Source organism: Hemitrygon akajei, chromosome 5 (genome assembly GCF_048418815.1).
Source record: "Hemitrygon akajei chromosome 5, sHemAka1.3, whole genome shotgun sequence".
NCBI classification, from domain to species: Eukaryota; Metazoa; Chordata; class Chondrichthyes; order Myliobatiformes; family Dasyatidae; genus Hemitrygon; species Hemitrygon akajei.
The window spans coordinates 51,308,542-51,328,400 of NC_133128.1; the positions used below are offsets into that span (position 1 = coordinate 51,308,542).

The following is a 19,859-nucleotide window of genomic DNA, read 5'->3' on the forward strand; positions in this document are numbered from 1 at the left end:
TGAGCGGAGGCAGGTAATTGCCTGGTCATGCTGGGTGCTTGCAACTAGCAGCTGTCACCGATTAGTGACTTCGATGATAATGCAAACTGCATCAGCAAATTTGTGGATGATATCAAGATTGGGGAAATAGTGGACAGCAAGGAAATCTATCAGCTTGCAGTGGGATCTGGACCAGCTGGGAAAATGAGTGTAAAATGGCAGATAGAATTTAATGGGTTTAATTTGGGAGGACAAGCCAGGATAGGACAACCACAGTGCACTAAATCATGTGGTACAACAAAAGGATCTGGGAATACAGTTCTACAGTTACTTGAATGTGATGTCACAGGTAGCTCAGGTCATAAAGAGCTTTTGCCACATTGACCATCATAAATCAAAGAGTATTGAGTACAGGAGTTGGGATGTTACATTTTAAATTTAAAACATTGGTGAGGCCAAATTTGGAGTATTGTGTGCCGTTCCAGTCACTTACTTGCAGGAAGGATCAGTGAGTACAGAGAAATTTGACAAGACAAAACCTGAGAGTTGGAGAATGAAGGGAGATATGAAGGCTATAGATTGGGTAAATGTAAGCAGGCTTTTTCCACTGAGGTTGGGTGAGATTAGAAATTTAAGGCTGTAAGCTGAAATAACCCGAGGCGATCTTCAGAGGGTGGGAGTGTGGAATGAGCTGTCAGCTGAAAAGGTGGATGCAGGTTCGACTGGCAACATTTAAGAGAGGCTTGGATAAGTACGTGGATGGGAGGGTTATGGTTCAGCAGTAGATCAATAGAGCTACTCAGAACAATTTGACACCGATTACCTGGGCCAAAGGGCCTGTTTCAGTTTTGTAGCTTTAGATTACCAATCTCAGAGTCAGAGATATGTCCCTTTATGATTCCTCTGCCAATGAAAAATCCATATCCTTAACTTTAACATCAAGCTTAAATTGAAGTTTACTGACTTTAATTTTTAAAGAGATCCTGCACCTTCTAATACTGTTATTCATAATAGCACTGGCAGTAAATGTAAGGGTAACAGCAACAACGCACTTCTCTTCAGGTGTATTCCTGATGAGTCAGGAAAATCACCATTTCTTCCTGCTTCCCTAATCCATTGGTATTCATATACCGGAGGGAGTAAAATGAACCACATAATGCTGCAAAAACAAACTTGCTTTAAATTATCTCTCTGTTATGAATTCACTGACCACACTAACTTCTTGGGCATCAACTAAATAAATCAGATAAAATCAATAGTATTCTTGCTTTCAATCAAAACTACCCTTGTTGAAATGCAAATATCAAGGCAGGGGCATATTCTGATTGATTGTTACCAAATAGAGGGGTATACAAAGAATACAGGTAATATATCACCCACTGGAAGCACGTGCAGAGACTGTTGGGAGAGAGAAAAAACATCCAGTTGTTCAGTATTGATTGTAAACATTCATATTTCTGTTATTACAATAGATCATATCAATTGTCTTCCAATATCACATATGCCACAAAATGATTATTCAGACCAAGCAATTCACATTGGCATTTATGATACACTCAACTCTCCACCTAGCTTCCCTAATGTAAATGTATTAGGCATTAACATGCTTCAGCCTCTCCGGCCTTATATGTGTCCAACCTCCATTAATGCATTCTCTAAATCATCTCATCAACTCACTGTTATAGGAACTTAAACATTTCTCATCACTTCCTGGCTAATGAGGTTACTTCTCAATTTCCAAATGGATTTCCTGTTGACTACTTCATATTGACAGCCTCTGGTGTTGCTCTTCCCCAATATTGGAAACATTTTCCTTGTATCCAATATTAAAAGCTTTCATAATTTTGAGAGAAAAGTCTGTTCACATAAACATATCAAAATATATGCCTTTCCATAACTGACATCCTTGTAAATACACCTTCCCCAGTACCTCTATTTAAAATACAGCAGCTACATAGTACGTTCATATGCTGTAAGCAACTACTAACACACTACCTTTTGGCTTAGACATTTTTGGAACTATTGTTGAACAGATATTTCTAAGACTGGTCATCATCCTAAAAATGCACAGTTGACTGCAATTTGTTTCTTCAAGTTTACCGACATTGGAGAAATCAAGTTTATTAACAAATGAAATGAAAGACAAAATGTTCACTGTGTCAATAATTCAATTTCTTTATTGTTGCTAGGGGGAGTTTAGTTGTAAGTATACCTCTGTGCACAAAAAAATTCCAAGTGAAAGGTCACAGTGCGACTGTAGTTTCAGAATTCAATGTCACATCATGGCCAAAACCAAAGTCACATGGCATGGAACTCTGCACAGTCAATTTTTTTTTTGTTTTTTTTTAAATAAGAACACAGGACAAAATGTTCCTTTTAATTCATGTTCTTCTTTTGAATTCAGCAAAATAATTTCTATAAAATAAAACTGCAAAATATTTAAATATAATAGGATGGGTTGAGTCTGTTTTGCAGGGGTATTTGGTTTGAGACAAATTCCAAAAAAATACACATTCAAGTTACCAATTTTTTTTAAATACAGTATTTACTGATTATTTCCTCAAAATCCATAAACAAAAGGCTACTTTTGGAATTGAGTGAGAATCCTGCAAGAATCATGACTAACCAGCAGTTTTTCTTAAAATTACAATCTTGCTTATATCTGAATTAGGCTGACAGGATGGGCGCGGAGCTAAGACAATTTTCTGTTTTCCAGTAGAATTGTGACTGCAACAAATTAGTGAGCTGTCCCCACTGTGTCAGTCATGTACATCTTGATTTAATTCTACTTCACCGAGTTGCAGTAAGAGGGAAGTTTAGAAGTTAATCTAAGTAAGCTCTACCAAGGAAATAAAACAAGCACACCATGTACTGTCTATTATGCTCCAGGCATCCTGGCATAGCAACGGTTGCATATATTTTTTCCTTTAAATTCCTATAATTCAAAACTAATAATCCTTTATCCCACCCATAGACTGTCAAATATTAGATCTGAATATATGTGCAATTGAAAGCCACTTATACTCACATTTTTCTCCAATTGAACCATCAAGGTGTAACAGAAAAGGAAAAAAAGCTCTGAGCAGAGCATGTTTTTTTGCTCAGGGATTAAAAAACTGCTGTCATTAGGATCATCTTTCATTGGCTACACTAATCTGATGTGAAGCCATGCTAAATGTTACAGCATAACTAGAGCTTCAAAATGATTCAACTAAGACCAGAATGAAAAAGGCAATGAAAAAGAAATCCAGAGCAACAATACATCACCAGTGTCCCACATCAACCAAATGTTAAAAAGTCACCATCAAATAACCCAAAGTAAAAGCAACTCCGGTGGCATGAGTTAACATGTTGTTTTTTCTGTCTGGTTGACATGGCCATGTATCTTGAAAATAATCTGATCCACACTGCCATTCGGCAGGTTACCCTCAAAGCTGAGCACAGCTGATAAAGCAAAGATTAGATTTGGGTGTCTTAGATCTGTAGGTCTGCAACACTCCTCAAGCAAATCTGCACTGCTGAGGATTTAACAGTCAAACATTAATATACTATATACACCTTGCCATTTATACATTAGCATCAGGCCATTTATTACAAAACACTATACACTTTTCCACTGCAGGCAGGTTATATGTCAACAGCATTGCTCTGCAGGGCAGACAGTGAATAGACTCTTCCCACTCCAGGTCGGACAGTATATTTTTTTTAAAAAGATATTTGTTTCACTGGTGTAGACGGACCCAGAGAAGTGAACTGTAAGGCCTGGGCATGTGCTTGAGCCAGTGTCTTTATTGGGTACATTGGATAATTATCTGTGTTAATCTTTTGTCTGTGATGCAGGAATGTCTTCACTGCCTTCCCAATTTTCTTGTGCTCGCTGACCAGTTCGCTGAGGGTTGTTCATATGATGTGCCACTGGACCTGTGTATGGCTGACCATGCACGTGGTTATTCTGCAAGTAAAAAATAAAGAATGGTTTTAGGAGCAGAATTCTGCATAAAATTCTGTGAAAGAAAAATACAGAATGCTTCATTATGTCTAAAAAAATCATAAGTACGATAATAGCACAGGACAACTTAAATGTACACTTGAATGTGAAAAACTGTCAATCTTCATTGGACTATTAGGAAAAGCATACAGAACAATTCATTATTTCAAAAAGGTAAAAAGATGAAAAGTAAAAAATAATATTAAAGAAACAAAACCAACTCATCCTGTACTTTAAACACTATAACCGGGATAAATAATATACTTGGTATACAAGGTAAATTGCTGACTTTATCTCAAGGAAACAACCTATAGGGTAAAGTAATCAACAGAATAAGATGAACTACTTGGAAAGGAATGAGACTTGTTCCCAGAAGTTGAGATGATAAAACAATCCAGGTTGAAACTATACTGCATTACCAAGAGAATGCAACATTTTCAAGGTTTTACTTGACGATGTGCACTTCAAGACTGGTATCAGAGAAAAATAACAGACACTGAGGCTTTATGACCAAGGTCTACTGCCATCATCACCAACAGAGTTACTACTACACACCTCCAGAGATCCAGCTTCACTGCTGGCCTCTAGCACTGTCTGCAAGGACTATGCAAGTTTTCACTTTAACTTGTGAGAGTTTCTTCCACTTCCTAAAGCTGTGTGGATAGAGGTTAAATAATCACAGTAAATTACCATTAATGTCCAGATGACTGGTTGTTTCTTTGGGCGTAGGGTGAGGGGTGGTAGCATAGGCTAATGTAGAAGTTCTCAAGGAAGTAACCACTTGAGGTTTCATTATTTTTTTCAGGCAGTGACCGAGCTTGGTCAGTATAGACACAGTAGACTCTGTTTTTCCACTGCATTTATCTATGGCACTAAAATCTGAATTAAATGTAGAAGTAAAATAAGAAAGTGCCATATGGAAATTCAGAATTGGCTTTATTCATTCAGCATAGACCATAACTAAAGCAATGGTGAGGCCTCACTTGGAATATTGTGAACAGTTTTGGGCCTCTGATCTCATAAGGGATGTGCTGAAACTGGAGAGGGTTCAATTCAAAGGTGGTTCATGAAAATGATCCCAGGATTTAATGGCTTGTCATATGAAGTTTGATGGCTCTGGCCTGGTATTCCCTAGAATTCAGAAGAATGAGGGGTGACCTAATTGAAACCTATCCAATGGTGAAAGTCCTTGATAGAGAGATGTGGAGAGGATGTTTCCTATGGTGAGAGAGTCTAAGACCAGAGGACACAGCCTCTAAATAGAGGGGCTTCCTTTTAGAACAGAGATGAGAAGGAATTTTTTTAGGCAGAAGGTGATGAATCTGTGGAATTCCTTGCCACAGGCAGCTGTGGAGGCCAAGTCTTTATGGATATTTGAGGCAGAGGTTGATAGATTATTGATTGGTCATGGCATAAGGGATACATGGAGAAGGCAGGAGATTGAGGCTGAGTCGACAATTGGATCAGCCATGATGAAATGGCGGAGCAGACTCGATGGGCCAAATGGCCTAATTCTGCTCCTATATCTTATGGTTGATAACTTAGAGCAGAAATAGGTCATTAAATCCACCAAGTCTGTTCTGCCTTTTGATCACTGGCTGATTTATGATTCTTCTCAAACTCATTCTCCTGCCTGCTCCCCTTAATCTTTGATTCCCTTGCTCATCAAGAAATCAGGAAATAATGAACTGTTCTGTATGTCTTCCCTAATAGTCCAATGAGGACTGACAGTTTTTCACATGATCATACATTTCCCTGCACTCTATTCCATCTGCCACTTCTATGGCCATTCCCCATATCTGTCCAAGTCCTTCTGTACACTCCCTGCTTCCTGAACACTACCTGTCCCTCCACCTATCTTAGTATGAGCCGCAAACTTGGCTACAAACCCATCAATTCTGTCATCCAAATCACATGAAAAGCAGTCTCAACACACATAACCATAAATTGCTAACTTAAGTCCAACAATTTAGATTTTTTCAAATCAAGTTCAACCAACAAAATAAAAGTTAGTGGAAAAAGAATGTATTTACCTGTTGATACTGGGAGTTTGGTGAATGTGGGTATAAGGGAGCATCTTCTGGTGGGGATGAATCATGTTCATCTGGTGCATCTTGATCATCGGGCTCCTACAATATCAACAAGTTAACTATAAAAGTGTGAAGCACAGGATATGGATGTATAGCATAATGATAAATAAATCTGGAGAGATGAATTGCAAACTATTGCAAAATAAAAACGGGTCTGGAAGAAAGGACTGCAAGAACCATATGTTGATGAATAATGATCAAGTCTATTTTTGCATACTGAAAATATAAGGCAGCAAGGTTTAAAAAGAATTCTAGAATCTTTAATGCCTTACCTCTTCAGGACACAGTTCACATGCTTTTGCAAGAGTCATCCTGGCACTATGTGATCTCTCAAGGAAGTAACCATTTGAGGTTTCATTACTTTGTACAGGCGGTGACCAGTTGTTGTAGGTATACTGAGGATTTGCAGCATATGGCCTCCGTTCCAGCTCATCACCAAGCCACTCCACTGCCCATGTCCATTTTCGTTTCAGGTCACCATTACTCTGGAAAAGCATTTCAGTAAATCCATATATTAAAAACCTTTCTTCCCCTATTTTGTAAGGAAAGGAACCCATTTATTGTCAAGTCTTCTGATTCCGAGGTTATGAAAGTCAAGGCATAATTCATATTTTTATTTCTGAATATGAGCTTTCCTTGATTTTAAGTAGTAGGCCAAATAGCTTCTTGAAACTGCTTCACAATTTCTAAAATTTTTTATCACTCAAAGAAAATTCAGCTTGTCTGTTCTTACTTTCCTACCTGTCACATCAATGCCCACTCAATCTATTGGTACCCCTTTGCAGACTCTGCATCAGTTTCACAGCTCATTTTCCACTTATTTGACATTACTGGTAAATGTATGAAAGGACACTAACATGTGAAGATTGTTATAGATTATAAATAGTGAGGATTCAATGCCAAGTCTTGTGGCATCAAATTATTGATGGGGTAGCAATGTGACCTGCAACCGAGACATCTGTCAGAGAAAGAAACACTTCTTTTATTGCCTGTATGCAGTTAGCAAATTATTTAAGGTTATTTCTGAGAATACAAGAGGGAAATTAAAAGGTAAAGGGGCCTTTGTACAGACCCTTTCCTTACTCCAAGGTGGAATTTAGATATGGGGTAGTTTGAGAGAAAGATGAATGACAATCCGAGATCTTTTTCATGATGCTCTATCACACTTCCTGATGTGAAATTGAAACTGGTGAAAATAGCTTCAGGCTTCCTCAAAATGAAACAATATAGCTGCATAATGAATTGGTAAGGAAGTAGCGTATTGCCATTTATCAAGCAACTTCAGGTGAATGCTCTTAAATGGATACTTGTAACGTTTTTTAACTCCAAAACATAAAAGCTAAATAAAAGAAAAGCAAGGGAGCATAGAATGCGAGTATAACTTTGTTTTTATTTTAAGTGAGGTGTGTACATGACTGTGGCATGATGATGTATGCCATTCAAGTACTATTACATATAACTTATAATGAATTATTTAAACAAAGAATGCTTAATTAAATAATACTGAAATATTAAATACACAACACTCCTCCCTGCTTAGCTATAAACTCCAACTCAATATAGAATGCACCTCAACTTGTACACATACAGTAGGTAGCCATCGACTCCAAGCGATCATGGGTTTGCTCCTCTGGTGGACTGTGTTCTCTCAGGGTGCAAACCTGGGCAGGAAGATTTGAAGAACTGGCTGTTGCCCATGTAATAAGCTCCCCCTCTCCATGAACTGATATAGTCCAAGGGAAGGGCAAGCGCCAATACAGCTTGGCACCAGCGTTGTCACAGAGGTTGCCAGAATTAAGTTGTGAACAACAAAGTGCCCTAGGAACCCTCGCTCTGGACTTCTTACTTCAGGTTTACTCCCAAAGCCTCTCCCATGGATGGGTACAGCAGCAAGGCAGCAGTGGTTTAAAATCAGTTTTCCTTCTTCTAGGCACTGCTGTCCAAGGCTAACGAGCCACACCTGCCCTGCAAATGTATACATATACATTTGCAAGAAAATGTTTGTGAACCCTTTCCAATTACCTAGTTTTCTGCATTAATTACTCAGAAAATGTAGTCTGATCTTCATCCAAGTCACAATAATAGACAAACACAATCTGCCTAAACTAATAAAACAAACAATTATACTTTTCATGTCTCTATTGAACATATTGTTTAATCATTCATAGTCCAGGCCAGAAAAAGTATGTGAACCCCTGTACTTAAGAACTGGTAGAACCTCCTTTAGCAGCAATAACCTCTACCAAACATCTCCTGTAGCTACTGATCAGAGTTGCACAATGGCAAGGAGGGATTTTAGACCATTCCTCCATAGAAAACTGTTTCAGTTCATCAATATTTCTGAGATACCATGTACGAACAGCTCTCTTCAGGTCATTCCCCAGCATCTCAATTGAGTTAAGGTCTAGACTCTGACTTGGCCATTCCAACATGAATTTTCTTCTTTTTAAACCATTCTGTTGATGATTTACTCTTGATTTGGATCATTGTCTTGTTGCATCATACAACTTCTACTAAGCTTCAGGTGGTGGACCACTACTCTGACATTCTGCTGTAAAATGTCTTGATACAATTAGGAATTCATTGATCCCTCAATGATTGCAAGCTCTCCAGGCCCTGAGGCAACAAAGCAGCCCTAAACCATGATGCTCCTTCTGCCATTCTTCATAGTTGGGGCGATGAGGTTTCAGTGTTGGTGTGTAGTGCCCTTTTACCTCCAAATATAGTAGCTTGGATTTCTGTCAGAAAGTTCAACTTCTGTCTCATCTGTCCACAGGACATTGTTCCAGGAGCATTGTGGAACATCTGGGTGGTCTTTTGCAAACTGATGAATGCCCTGGTCTTTAGAAATGCTTTTGTAGCCTTTTCCAGCTACAAGTGTCTCTACAACTCTTCTTAGGTCTTACAGAAAGTTGTTTTGATTGAGGTACGGTGCACAATAACAGATCTTTCTTGAGAAGAGTTGACCCTGTCAGTAACCTCTGTGTGTATTATTTTCAGGGCAGGGCACTCCTACAACCTACGCCTCCAATCTCATCTCATTGATTGGAACACCTGATTCCAAATAGCTTTTATAAAAGACATTACCCCAAAGATTCATGTACTGTTTTAAACTTAGACAGTGATTGTTTAAATGGTGTGCTCAGTATTGATTATAAGTATAATTGTGTTATTAGTTTAGGCAGATTATGTTTCTGTATTATTGTGACTTAGGTGAAAATCAAACCACATTTTATGAGTAATTAATGCAGAAAACCATGTAATTGAAAAGGCTTCACAAACTTTTTCTTGTAACTGTGTGTGTGTGTGTGTATATATATATGTGTGTGTGTGTGTGTATGTATATATATATATATATATATATACACACACACACACACACACACACAATATACAATATACTATATAATACAACTACTATATAGACATCCTTATCATCGTAAATTTTAAATGATCCTATTCAGGCCTAAAGATTTAATTGCTGTGAAGGCTTTCTTATTGGGATAAAGTGGGACAATGTCTTTCCTGACAAAGGGGATTACTCTGCTTGGCAGGTAAGACTTCTGGCTGTGAAACAATCTCAGGTTCTGGGGATTGTACAGTTGACTCAGACTGCAGGAAGTGGTTCTGAGAGCATTGAATATCTTTCTTCTGGGGATGTGTAGATCATAATATGCCTGATGTCACCAGTTCCTTTGACTTTTGCAAAGCCACCTGACACTGCTTTGTCTATTGCCATTCCTTCCTGATCTGTTGTAATGAATTCAAGGGGTGGAGCACAGTAGTCAGGTTTGGCAGGAACCTGTTAGAATAATTGACAATTCCTAAAAAGGCTCACAACTATAACAATCCTTTGGCTTTGAGGCATCCACCACTGCTTGAATTCCCGCAGCACACTTGTGTAATCCTTGTGTGTCAGAAGTATGACCACAGTAAGTTATGCTTTGTTTAAAGAACTCACACTTGTTGCATTGTGCTCAAGAGCCTATAATCTTCTAATCTTTTTAACCCTATCTTGAGATTTTGAAGGTATTCCTTGTCATCCAGGTTACACTGAGTGCCTAGACAACCCTGCAGCACTTGGGTCCTTGCAAGTCCAAAAATAAGCCTATTGTAGTGATAAAGCCCTTTTGTGAGTGTTTAAGGTGATAAACACTTTAGACTCTTCTATCTTGATCTGTAGGTAGGCTTCAGCCAAATCCATTTTCCTGAAGTGTTTCCCTCCAGAAAGATTTGCAAAGATACAGTATCCTCAATCCTGAGCAGAGGGTATTAAGCTACATTCAGTACTGAGTTGATGGTAACCTTAAAATCACCACAGATCCTGACAAATCTGTTGTTCTTGGCCATTGGGACCACTGGCATTGCCTATGGTCTCCACTCAACCTTAGAAAGAATTTCTTCACCCAGACGGGCTTTGTAAAACTTGGCAAAACTTTCAGTTAGCACTATTTTACCCTTGATGTGTTTTAAATTTTCCAATTCCATCCTTGAATATTTTTGTGGTATGCAAATGGTGGATGGATCTTCAATTAAGTTGCAGTTATTTCATCACATTTCCACAAAGCTGGCCCTCCTGCTTTTACCACATACAAGCTTAATGTGGCTTGTAGCTTGTTTTATTTCATTGTTACAAATGTCATTCTCGCAGGAGTTATCATGGTGTTATCATTTCAGAAAACCTGTCCTGGGCCCTCACATAACTGCAATTATGAAGAAAGCATGGCAGTACCTCTACTTCCTTAGGATTTTGTGATGACTCGGCATGACATCTAAAATTTTGGCAAACTTCTACAAAAATTTACTGGAGAGTATGTTGACTGGCTATATCACAGCCTGGTACAGAAACACCAATACCCTTGAACAGAAAATCCTAAAATAATAGTGGACTAGTCCAGTTGATCATGGACAAAGCAGCACCCATCATCAGGGGCCTCCACCTTCCAGGTCATGCTCTCTTCTTGCTGCCATAATCAGGAAGGTGGTACAGGAGCCTCAGGACTATCAGGTTCAGGAACAGTTAGTACCCCTTAACTATGAGGCTCTTGATCCAAAGGGAATAACTTCACTTGCCCACCATTATGTTCCCACAACCAAGAGACTCACTTTCAAGACATTTCATCTCATGTTCTCGATATTTATTGCTTATTGTTTTATTATTATTTCTTTTTGTTATTTGCACACTGGTTGAACACCCAAGTAGGTGCATTCTTTCAATAATTCTAGTTATTATTCTATTATGGATTTATTGAATATGCCTACAAGAAAATGAATCTCAGGGTTGTATACAGTGACATAAATGTAATTGATAATAAATGTACTTTGAACTTTGAGTTAGCTTTTCTCCAGTACAAGTTCTTAATAGGATATACAGTGCCTGCAAAAAAGTCAGCCCCTTTGGAAGTTTTCATGTTTTACAATATCCAATCACAGTGGATTTAATTTCGTGTTTTTTTTACACTGATCAACAGAAAGATTCTTTCGTGTCAAAGTGAAAACAGATCTCTACAATGTGATCTAAATTAATTATTCATACAAAACACAAAGTAATTGATTGCATAAGTACTCACCCCATTCAAGTCAGTGTTTAGTAGATGCACCTTTGGTAGCAATTACAGCCTTGAGTCTGTCTGGATTGGTCTCTATCTGCTTTGCACATCTGGACACTGCAATTTCCTCCATTCTTCTTTACAAAACTGCTCAAGCTCTGTCAGATTGCATGAGGATCATGAGTGAACAGCCCTTTTCAAGTCCAGCCACAAATTCTCAATTGGATTGAGATCCTGACTCTGACTTGGCCACTCCAGGACACTAACTTTTTTGTTTATTAAACCATTCCTGTGTAGCTTTGGCTTTATGCTTGGGAGCATTGTATTGCTGGAAAACAAATCTCCTCCAAAGTCGCAGTTCTCTTGCATACTGCATCAGGTTTTCCTCCAGGATTTCCCTGTATTTTGCTGCATTCATTTTACCCTCTACCTTCACAAGCCTTCCAGGGCCTGCTGCAGTGACACATCCCCACAGCATGATGCAGCCACCACCATGCTTCACAGGAGGGATTGTGTGTTTTTGATGATGTGTGGTGTTTGGCTTACACCAAACGTAGCATTTAGTCTGATGGCCTAAAACCTCAATTTTGGTTTCATCAAACCATAGAACCTTCTTCCAGCTGACTTCAGACTCTCTGACATGCCTTCTGTCAAACTCTAGTTGAGATTTCATGTGAGTTTATTTTCCAACAGTGGCTTTTCTTTTGTCACTCTCCCACAGGCTGCAACTAGCGAAGCACCCCAGGCAACAGTTGTCTGCGCAGTCTCTCCCATCTCAGTCACTGAAGCTTGTAACTCCTCCAAAGTTGCCATAGGCCTCTTGGTAGCCTCCCTGACTAGACCCCCCCCCCCCCCCCCCCTTGAGTGGTCACTCAGTTTTTGAGTGCAGGCTGCTCTAGGCAGATTTACAGCTGTGCCATATTTTTTTCATGTCTTTATCATTGACTTAACAGTACTCCAAGGGATGTTCACTGACTTGGAAATCTTCTTGTATCCATCTCCTGAGTTGTGCTTTTCAATAACTTCCTCACGGAGTTGCTTGGAGTGTTCTTTGTCTTCATGGTGTAGTTTTTGCCAAGATATTGACTCACCAGCAACTGGACCTTCCAGATACAGGTGTATTTTCACTACAATCAATTGGAACCCCTTGACTGCACACAGTGATGATTTGATGTGTTATATTGAAGGGGTGTGGTTACTTAATACAATTAATTATTTAGTGTTTTATAATTGTAATTAATTTAGATAACATTGTAGAGATCTGTTTTCACTTTGACACAAATGAATTTTTCTGTTGATCAGTGTCAAAAAAGCCAAATTAAATCCACTGTAATTCAATGTTATAAAACAATAAAATATGAAAACTTCCAAGGGGGTGAATACTTTTATAAGCATTGTATGCAGGCTTCAGTTCAGTGTCTTGGAAGTGCTGTTCAAACTCATTTTGTGGAATGACTGAAACAGCCAAGCTAGTGTCTGATTACATTTTAAGTAATTTACTGTTCACTTCTGGTGTAAGCCATATTGCTTGTCCCTCGGTAGTTTCCATATTATAAATCTCAAGGCTACAAAGTTCTGTATAACTCTCATCAGCTTTTTCATCAACTGCAAGGAGATTAATACTCCTTTTGAAACTGCAACTTGACTTTTTATCTTTTTCTGTTTCCTGTGCAGTCCATTTACCTTTGTTGCATTTTCTACAAGTTTCACATTTAAATCTGCATTGGACTGGTGTAGTGAGCACCTGCCACAATGGTAACACAAGTTGTTCGGCAAGGCAGGTTACTGTTCAGATGTTTCAATTTTGTTCACACTCACTTTCATTCCTAACTGCAACCCAATTGTGTGTCTGTCTGCATTGATACAGTGATTTCAACTGTTCTATTAAATGTGAGTTGTGCTTCAATTAGGGGCTGTTTTTGAATGCTTTCTTGCAAGATTACACAAACTTATCCTATCCATGTCAACTCTATCTGTTGTCAGCCCCCAACCAACACATACTCCACGCTCCCCCCTACCCCTCCTCACAGCCCCCCACCCTGTTCTCGTGACTACACCCCTCCCTCAACTAAAACCACCATGGTGGGCTTCACAGCTGAACAGGTGAGAAGACAGCTGAAACGTTTCCAGTGTGGATGACACTGGGGATGGTGTCAGCCCCAGTGTGCTCAAACCTGTGCCCCCCAGCTATGTGGAGTACTTCACCATGTCTTCAACCTGAGCCTGAGTCTCCAGAGGGTTCCTGTGCTGTGGAAGATGTCCTGCCTCGTCCCTGTACCGAAGATGCCACGGCCCAGTGGCTCCAATGACTACAGACCGGTGGCATTGACCTTCCACATCATGAAGACCCTGGAGAGACTTGTTCTAGAGCAGCTCCGGCTTAAAGTTAGACCACACTTAGATCCCTCCAGTTCGACTAGGAGTTGAGGATGCCATTGTCTACCTGCTGAACTGTGTCTACACCCACCTGGACAAGCCGGCAAACACTGTGAGGGTCATGTTTTTTGACTTCTCCAGTGTGTTCAACACCATCTGCCCTGCTCTGCTGGGTGAGAAGCTGACAGTGATGCAGGTGGATGCTTCCTTGGTGTCATGGATTATTGATTACCTGACTGGCAGACCACAGTACGTGCGCTTGCAACACTGTATGTCAGACAGAGTGGTCAGCAGCCCTGGGGCTCCACAGGGGACTGTCCTGTCTCCCTTTCTCTTCACCATCTACACCTCGGACTTCAACTACTGCTAGAGTCTTGCCATCTTCAGAAGTTTTCTGATGACTCTGCCATAGTTGGATGCATCAGCAAGGGAGATGAGGCTGAGTACAGGGCTACGGTGGGAAACTTTGTCACATGGTGCGAGCAGAATCATCTGCAGCTTAATGTGAAAAAGACTACGGAGTTGGTAGTGGAACTGAGGAGGGCTAAGGCACCGGTGACCCCTGTTTCCATCCAAGGGGTCAGTGTGGACATGGTGGAGGATTACAAATACCTGGGGATACGAATTGACAATAAACTGGACTGGTCAAAGAACACTGAGGCTGTCTACAAGAAGGGTCAGAGCCGTCTCTATTTCCTGAGGAGACTGAGGTCCTTTAACATCTGCCGGATGATGCTGAGGATGTTCTACAAGGCTGTGGTGGCCAGTGCTATCATGTTTGCTGTTGTGTGCTGGGGCAGCAGGCTGAGGGTAGCAGACACTAACAGAATCAACAAACTCATTCGTAAGGCCAGTGATGTTGTGGGGGTGGAACTGGACTCTCTGACGGTGGTGTCTGAAAAGAGGATGCTGTCCAAGTTGCATGCCATCTTGGACAATGACTCCCATCCACTCCATAATGTACTGGTTAGGCACAGGAGTACATTCAGCCAGAGACTCATTCCACCGAGATGTAACACTGAGCATAATAGGAAGTCATTCCTGCCTGTGGCCATCAAACTTTACAACTCCTCCCTCGGAGTGCCAGACACCCTGAGCCAATAGGCTGGTCCTGGACTTATTTCCACTTGGCATGATTAACTTTTCTTAAAATTTAATTATTTATGGTTTTATATTTCTACACTATTCTTGGTTGGCGCGGCTGTAAAGAAACCCAATTTCCCTCGGGATCAATAAAGTATGTCTATCTGTCAAACTCTATCTATTCCCTTCATAATTTTAAATACCTCTATCAAGTTCCCCCTCAACCTTCTACGCTCCAAAGAATAAAGACCTAACTTGTTCAACCTTTCTCTGTAACCAAGGTGCTGAAACCGAGGTAACATTCTAGTAAATCTCCTCTGTACTCTCTCTATTTTATTGACATCTTTCCTATAATTCGGTGACCAGAACTGTACACAATACTCAGACAACTTCTTCAATTCAGCCATGTACACTGAATTGGACTTCCATTTCTTTTGACTCTGCTTATGAGACCTAAAGCATTCTGCAATCAATAATGGTTTTGGGTTCTAAATGTTCCTGCATTACTTACACGCTATCAGCAAAGTTCATGTTCGCTGGTTTCGTTGGAGCAGTCAAACCTCGAACCAAACTATATTCCATTAAACCCAATGCATTCAGCAAAACTGGTACTTGGTTGTCAATGGCTATTTCACTTGCTTCAAAATACTGCTTAATTTGTTCCATATATACAGCAGCCAGTCATCTTTTGTGCAATCGATCGCTTCCATCTTTCTGATGTAGCCAGTAACTTAGGCTCTTTTTAAAATTTATGATTATCACCCAGTACCCACCGTTTATGAACTTGTGAATTTGTCCACTTTCTGCCCTTTAAAATGGCTGAATATGAATTTTTTTTCTAATGAGATCTTATTTTTTTTAGACCAATGTTAAATTATTTAGCATTAAAAAGTAACTAAGATAGGTAGTTACAGTGACCAGACTTATGGACTATGTTGCTTTTTATCCATAAGATACTTGAATTTAAATTTGTTTTATTAAAATGTAGCATGATTTCCAGCAAGTATGAGACTCAGAAATGCTTTAAGGTCTGCTTGGTGTAATAGCCATATGCTTTTTAATAGGAACTGAAAAAAATGAGCAAGGAATAAGAAAACAGAATTATATTAAGAACAGTAAGATATTTTGGTCCTTTGAAGTATCAAAGGACAATTCCTTCACAATTTTGTACTTGTATTTGAAAATCCAATTTGCTAAACACTATTCTCCAGTATATAGAGTAATCAGAGAAGTAATGGCCCATCTAGTCCATGCTGAAATCTATATATCAGTAATCTACACACCAGCAATTGACAGACAAGGTTTAGTTACTTATACTAAAAAGTTTCAACTTAAGATTAAGCAGAATGCAAGCAGTGACTGGGGGTATGGGTGCCTAAGTTATTGAAAGTGGTGGAACAGGTTTAGAAAATGGATAATCAGACATAGATAATTCTGGACTTTACTAGTTGAGGAAAGAATATAAAACCACAAATGATACTCATGTCATCATATGAGGGAAGTAGAGGCAGGGAAAAGATCCAGAGAAGATTTACAAGATCAGAGACTACAGGTACAAGGACTGATCCAACAATCTGGAACATTTTCCTTTAGAGAAGAGGAGAATGAGTGAACATCTGACAGAGATATACAGAATCGAAAGACAGAAATTCCTTGACGTTCATAATGTAAATAAATCTCTAGAAAATGTTTTCACTCCATTGCAGGGAATCTGAATCAATATTTCTTTTCATAAGCTACTAAATTATGAGTATTTTTTCTATGAACAAGAATGTGACATTTTATTCTTGGGCTGATTGGATGCAAGGGACACTGCAATAAAACTAAATTAGAAAGGCTATGCAAAGTTCTAGAGGTAGCTCATGTGATTGCATTGAGCACCTTATTTAGAAAGAGATTTACCTGGAGAATCTGGTAGGCTACAGGACAGGAGCTGAAGAGGGCAACCATGCACTTAATACACTGATATGCTCTCTTCTGATAATGGTTTTTAGAACGCTGGATAGTGTCAAAAAGCCCATCTCTGTCATCAGGTATTCCTTTCAGAGCATTATGAATCCTGAAAGAAACAGAAAAACTTTTCAAATCACATTTCTGCATGAGTGTATAGACTCAAGATGTGAGGTTATCCAACCACCCGTGTTTTGCTTAAGTTTATATATGCGCATATATACTGCTGAGTTGTAATAAATTTGTGTTGTCATAAATTCTTACATATCCTTCACACAATCTACCAGTTTACAGGTAAATGAACAAAGGCAATCCATTTGAAGGGCTGCAGCAGGAACACCATATTAATGATTTAACAGAGCATCAGTGATAATACTTGTGCCTCTGAGAAAAAGACCTCCCATTAATTGGCACTTCTGCTGATAGCACAATATCTAAAACATGCTATATGAAGAACTTAAATGTAAACTTTCAGCCTACCATTCTAATGGTATAAAACATAATAAGATCCACAGTGTTTAGCAACTGACATAGACTTAAGTTAGTCAAATACACAAAATGATAGGAAGAGTTCCTTAATCACTATTTAATAAAATTTACACTAATGCTCCCCAGATTCATGATTACATTTCCAATTAGAATATCTGTTTACATCTTTTATTCATTTCAAAAAGCTGGATTGGGCACCTCCTCATTTCCCCTCCTGCTAATTTACAATCATAACACTTTCTTAAAACTCTCCAATGAATTAACACCCAAAGTAGTTTAAGTTCCAGATGTGGTAATCTTGACAAGTTACGTGCTTATTCCACAGCATTAAGTACACTTTAAGAAACACTTATAAGAATTTAACTTTAAAAAAAATCTACAGCAGGCAATTTTTCAAGAAAACACCTAATTTTAGGTGGATCCCATACTGAAAACATTACTTCTTAAAAAATTAACCTGCTACATTATGTCAAAGAGCAGATTTATTTGAAAAGGAGAAAAAGCATTAGATTTCATTTGGGTAAAGTGGGCAAACAGAAAAGATGATAAATATCTTTCAGAAGGCCTTGGACAAAAGTGCCACACGAGGCTGCTTACAAGAGTTCATGTTACTAACATGATTAGAGCATTGGCTGATTGGCAGGAGGCAAAGAGTGGGAATAAAAGGATCCTTTTCTGGTTGGCTGCCAGTGACTAGCGGTGTTCCACAGAGGTCAGTGTGGGGACTCCTTCTTTGTACGCTGTATATAAATCATTTAGATGATGGAATAGATGGCTGTGCTGCCAAGTTTACAGATGATATGAAGAATGGTGGAAGGGCAGGTTGTGTTGAGGAAACAGATAGGATGCAAAAGGACTTAAACAGATTAGAAGAATGGGCAAGAAAGTGGCAAATGAAATGCAATGTTAGAAAATGCATGGTCTTGCACTTCAGTAGTAGAAATAAATGGGCAGACTATTTTCTAAATGGGGAGAAAATCCAAAAATCTGAGATGTAAAGGGATTTGGAAGTCCTTGTGCAGAACACCCTAAAGGTTAACTTGCAGGGTGAGACAGTGGTGAGGAAGGCAAATGCTATGTTAGCATTCATTTCAAGAGGTTTAGAATATAAGAGCAAGGATGTGATGCTGAGGCTTTATAAGGCACTGGTGAGGCCTTACCCTGAGTATTGTGAACAATTTTGGGCCCCTTATCTTAGAAAAATTGTGCTGGCATTGGAAAGGATCCAGAGGAGGTTCACAAGGATGATTCCAGGAATGAAAGGGTTATCATACGAGGAATGATCGATGGCTCTGGGTCTGTACTCGCTGGAATTTAAAAGGAAGAGGGAGGATCTAGGACAAGAGGGCACAGCCTCAGGGTAGAGGGGTGCCCTTTCAAAACAGATGTGGAGAAATTTCTTTAGCCAAAGTGTGGTGAATCTATGGAATTTGTTGCCACATGCAGCTGTGGAGGCCAGGTCGCTGGGTGTATTTAAGGCAGAGACTGATAGGTTCTTGATTGCACATGGCATTGGCATCAAAGGTTATGGGGAGAAAGCTGGGAACTGGGGTTGAGGAGGGGAAAAAAAGGATCCTCCATGATTGAATGGTGAAGCAGACTTAATGGGCCAGATGGCCTAATTTTGTTCCTCTGTCTTATGGTCTAAATATGTTTATAATCTACCTCATAATTTAAAACTGTATTTGACTTTAATGCAACTTATTGCTATGATCACATGGTAAAAACATTTGGTGCAATGATTATGGTAATAACAAATGCTAAGTATAAAATCACCGAGTTCTCAAATAGTCTAAGAACAATCATTGGCTGAGATTCGATAGAGAACTGATTAGAAACAAGCAAAAAGCAAATATGAAATCAAAATAGGTGAATTATGGATGAAATATTTAATTGGAGGGTTATTTCAGAATTTTATAAACTTGAAATTGTAATGTATTTAGCTAAGTGAAAACCTCAAAGTAAAAGGTTTATTAAACATTAGCAAGATACCCTAACCATTTTCAGGAGTCTCATCAGTGATATCGGTACTTCACTACCATTACAATAACATGAATCCAGCAGACTGACTGCAAATTGAAATTCTGGAATTAGTGAAGTTATAAGTAAAAATTGGATAGTGTACTCAGGTACGTGGATAGTCAATAGAGAAGGATGTGTTGATACACAAGTACAGCCAAAAAATTTTCTTCCACCATTGGTCGTGTTCTTGGTACATTAGTTAAAAATGGTGATGACATTCCCATATTTCCATACAGATTAACTTCTAGTGCTCTTTAATGGCTCACTGATAAAGTCATCATATAATTTATTATCAATTGATTATGACAGATTAGCTTAGCAAGTGGGTACACT

At 39.1% G+C, this 19,859-nt stretch overlaps 1 protein-coding gene across 4 annotated transcripts in view; it reads right to left on the reverse strand.

Moving 5' to 3' along the window:
• Nucleotides 1-2,129: 2,129 nt before the first annotated feature.
• usp9 (ubiquitin specific peptidase 9) overlaps nt 2,130-19,859 on the reverse strand; it is a 284,080-nt gene continuing 266,350 nt past the window's right edge. For all 4 annotated transcript variants that reach the window (XM_073045518.1, XM_073045519.1, XM_073045520.1 and 1 more), the window contains 4 exons: nt 16,968-17,124; nt 6,330-6,542; nt 6,001-6,096; nt 2,130-3,931 (listed from right to left, as the gene is read on the reverse strand). In XM_073045518.1, the coding sequence (XP_072901619.1) occupies nt 3,797-3,931; nt 6,001-6,096; nt 6,330-6,542; nt 16,968-17,124 (601 nt within the window). In that variant the 3' untranslated portion in view covers nt 2,130-3,796. The remainder of the gene's footprint in view (nt 3,932-6,000; nt 6,097-6,329; nt 6,543-16,967; nt 17,125-19,859) is intronic.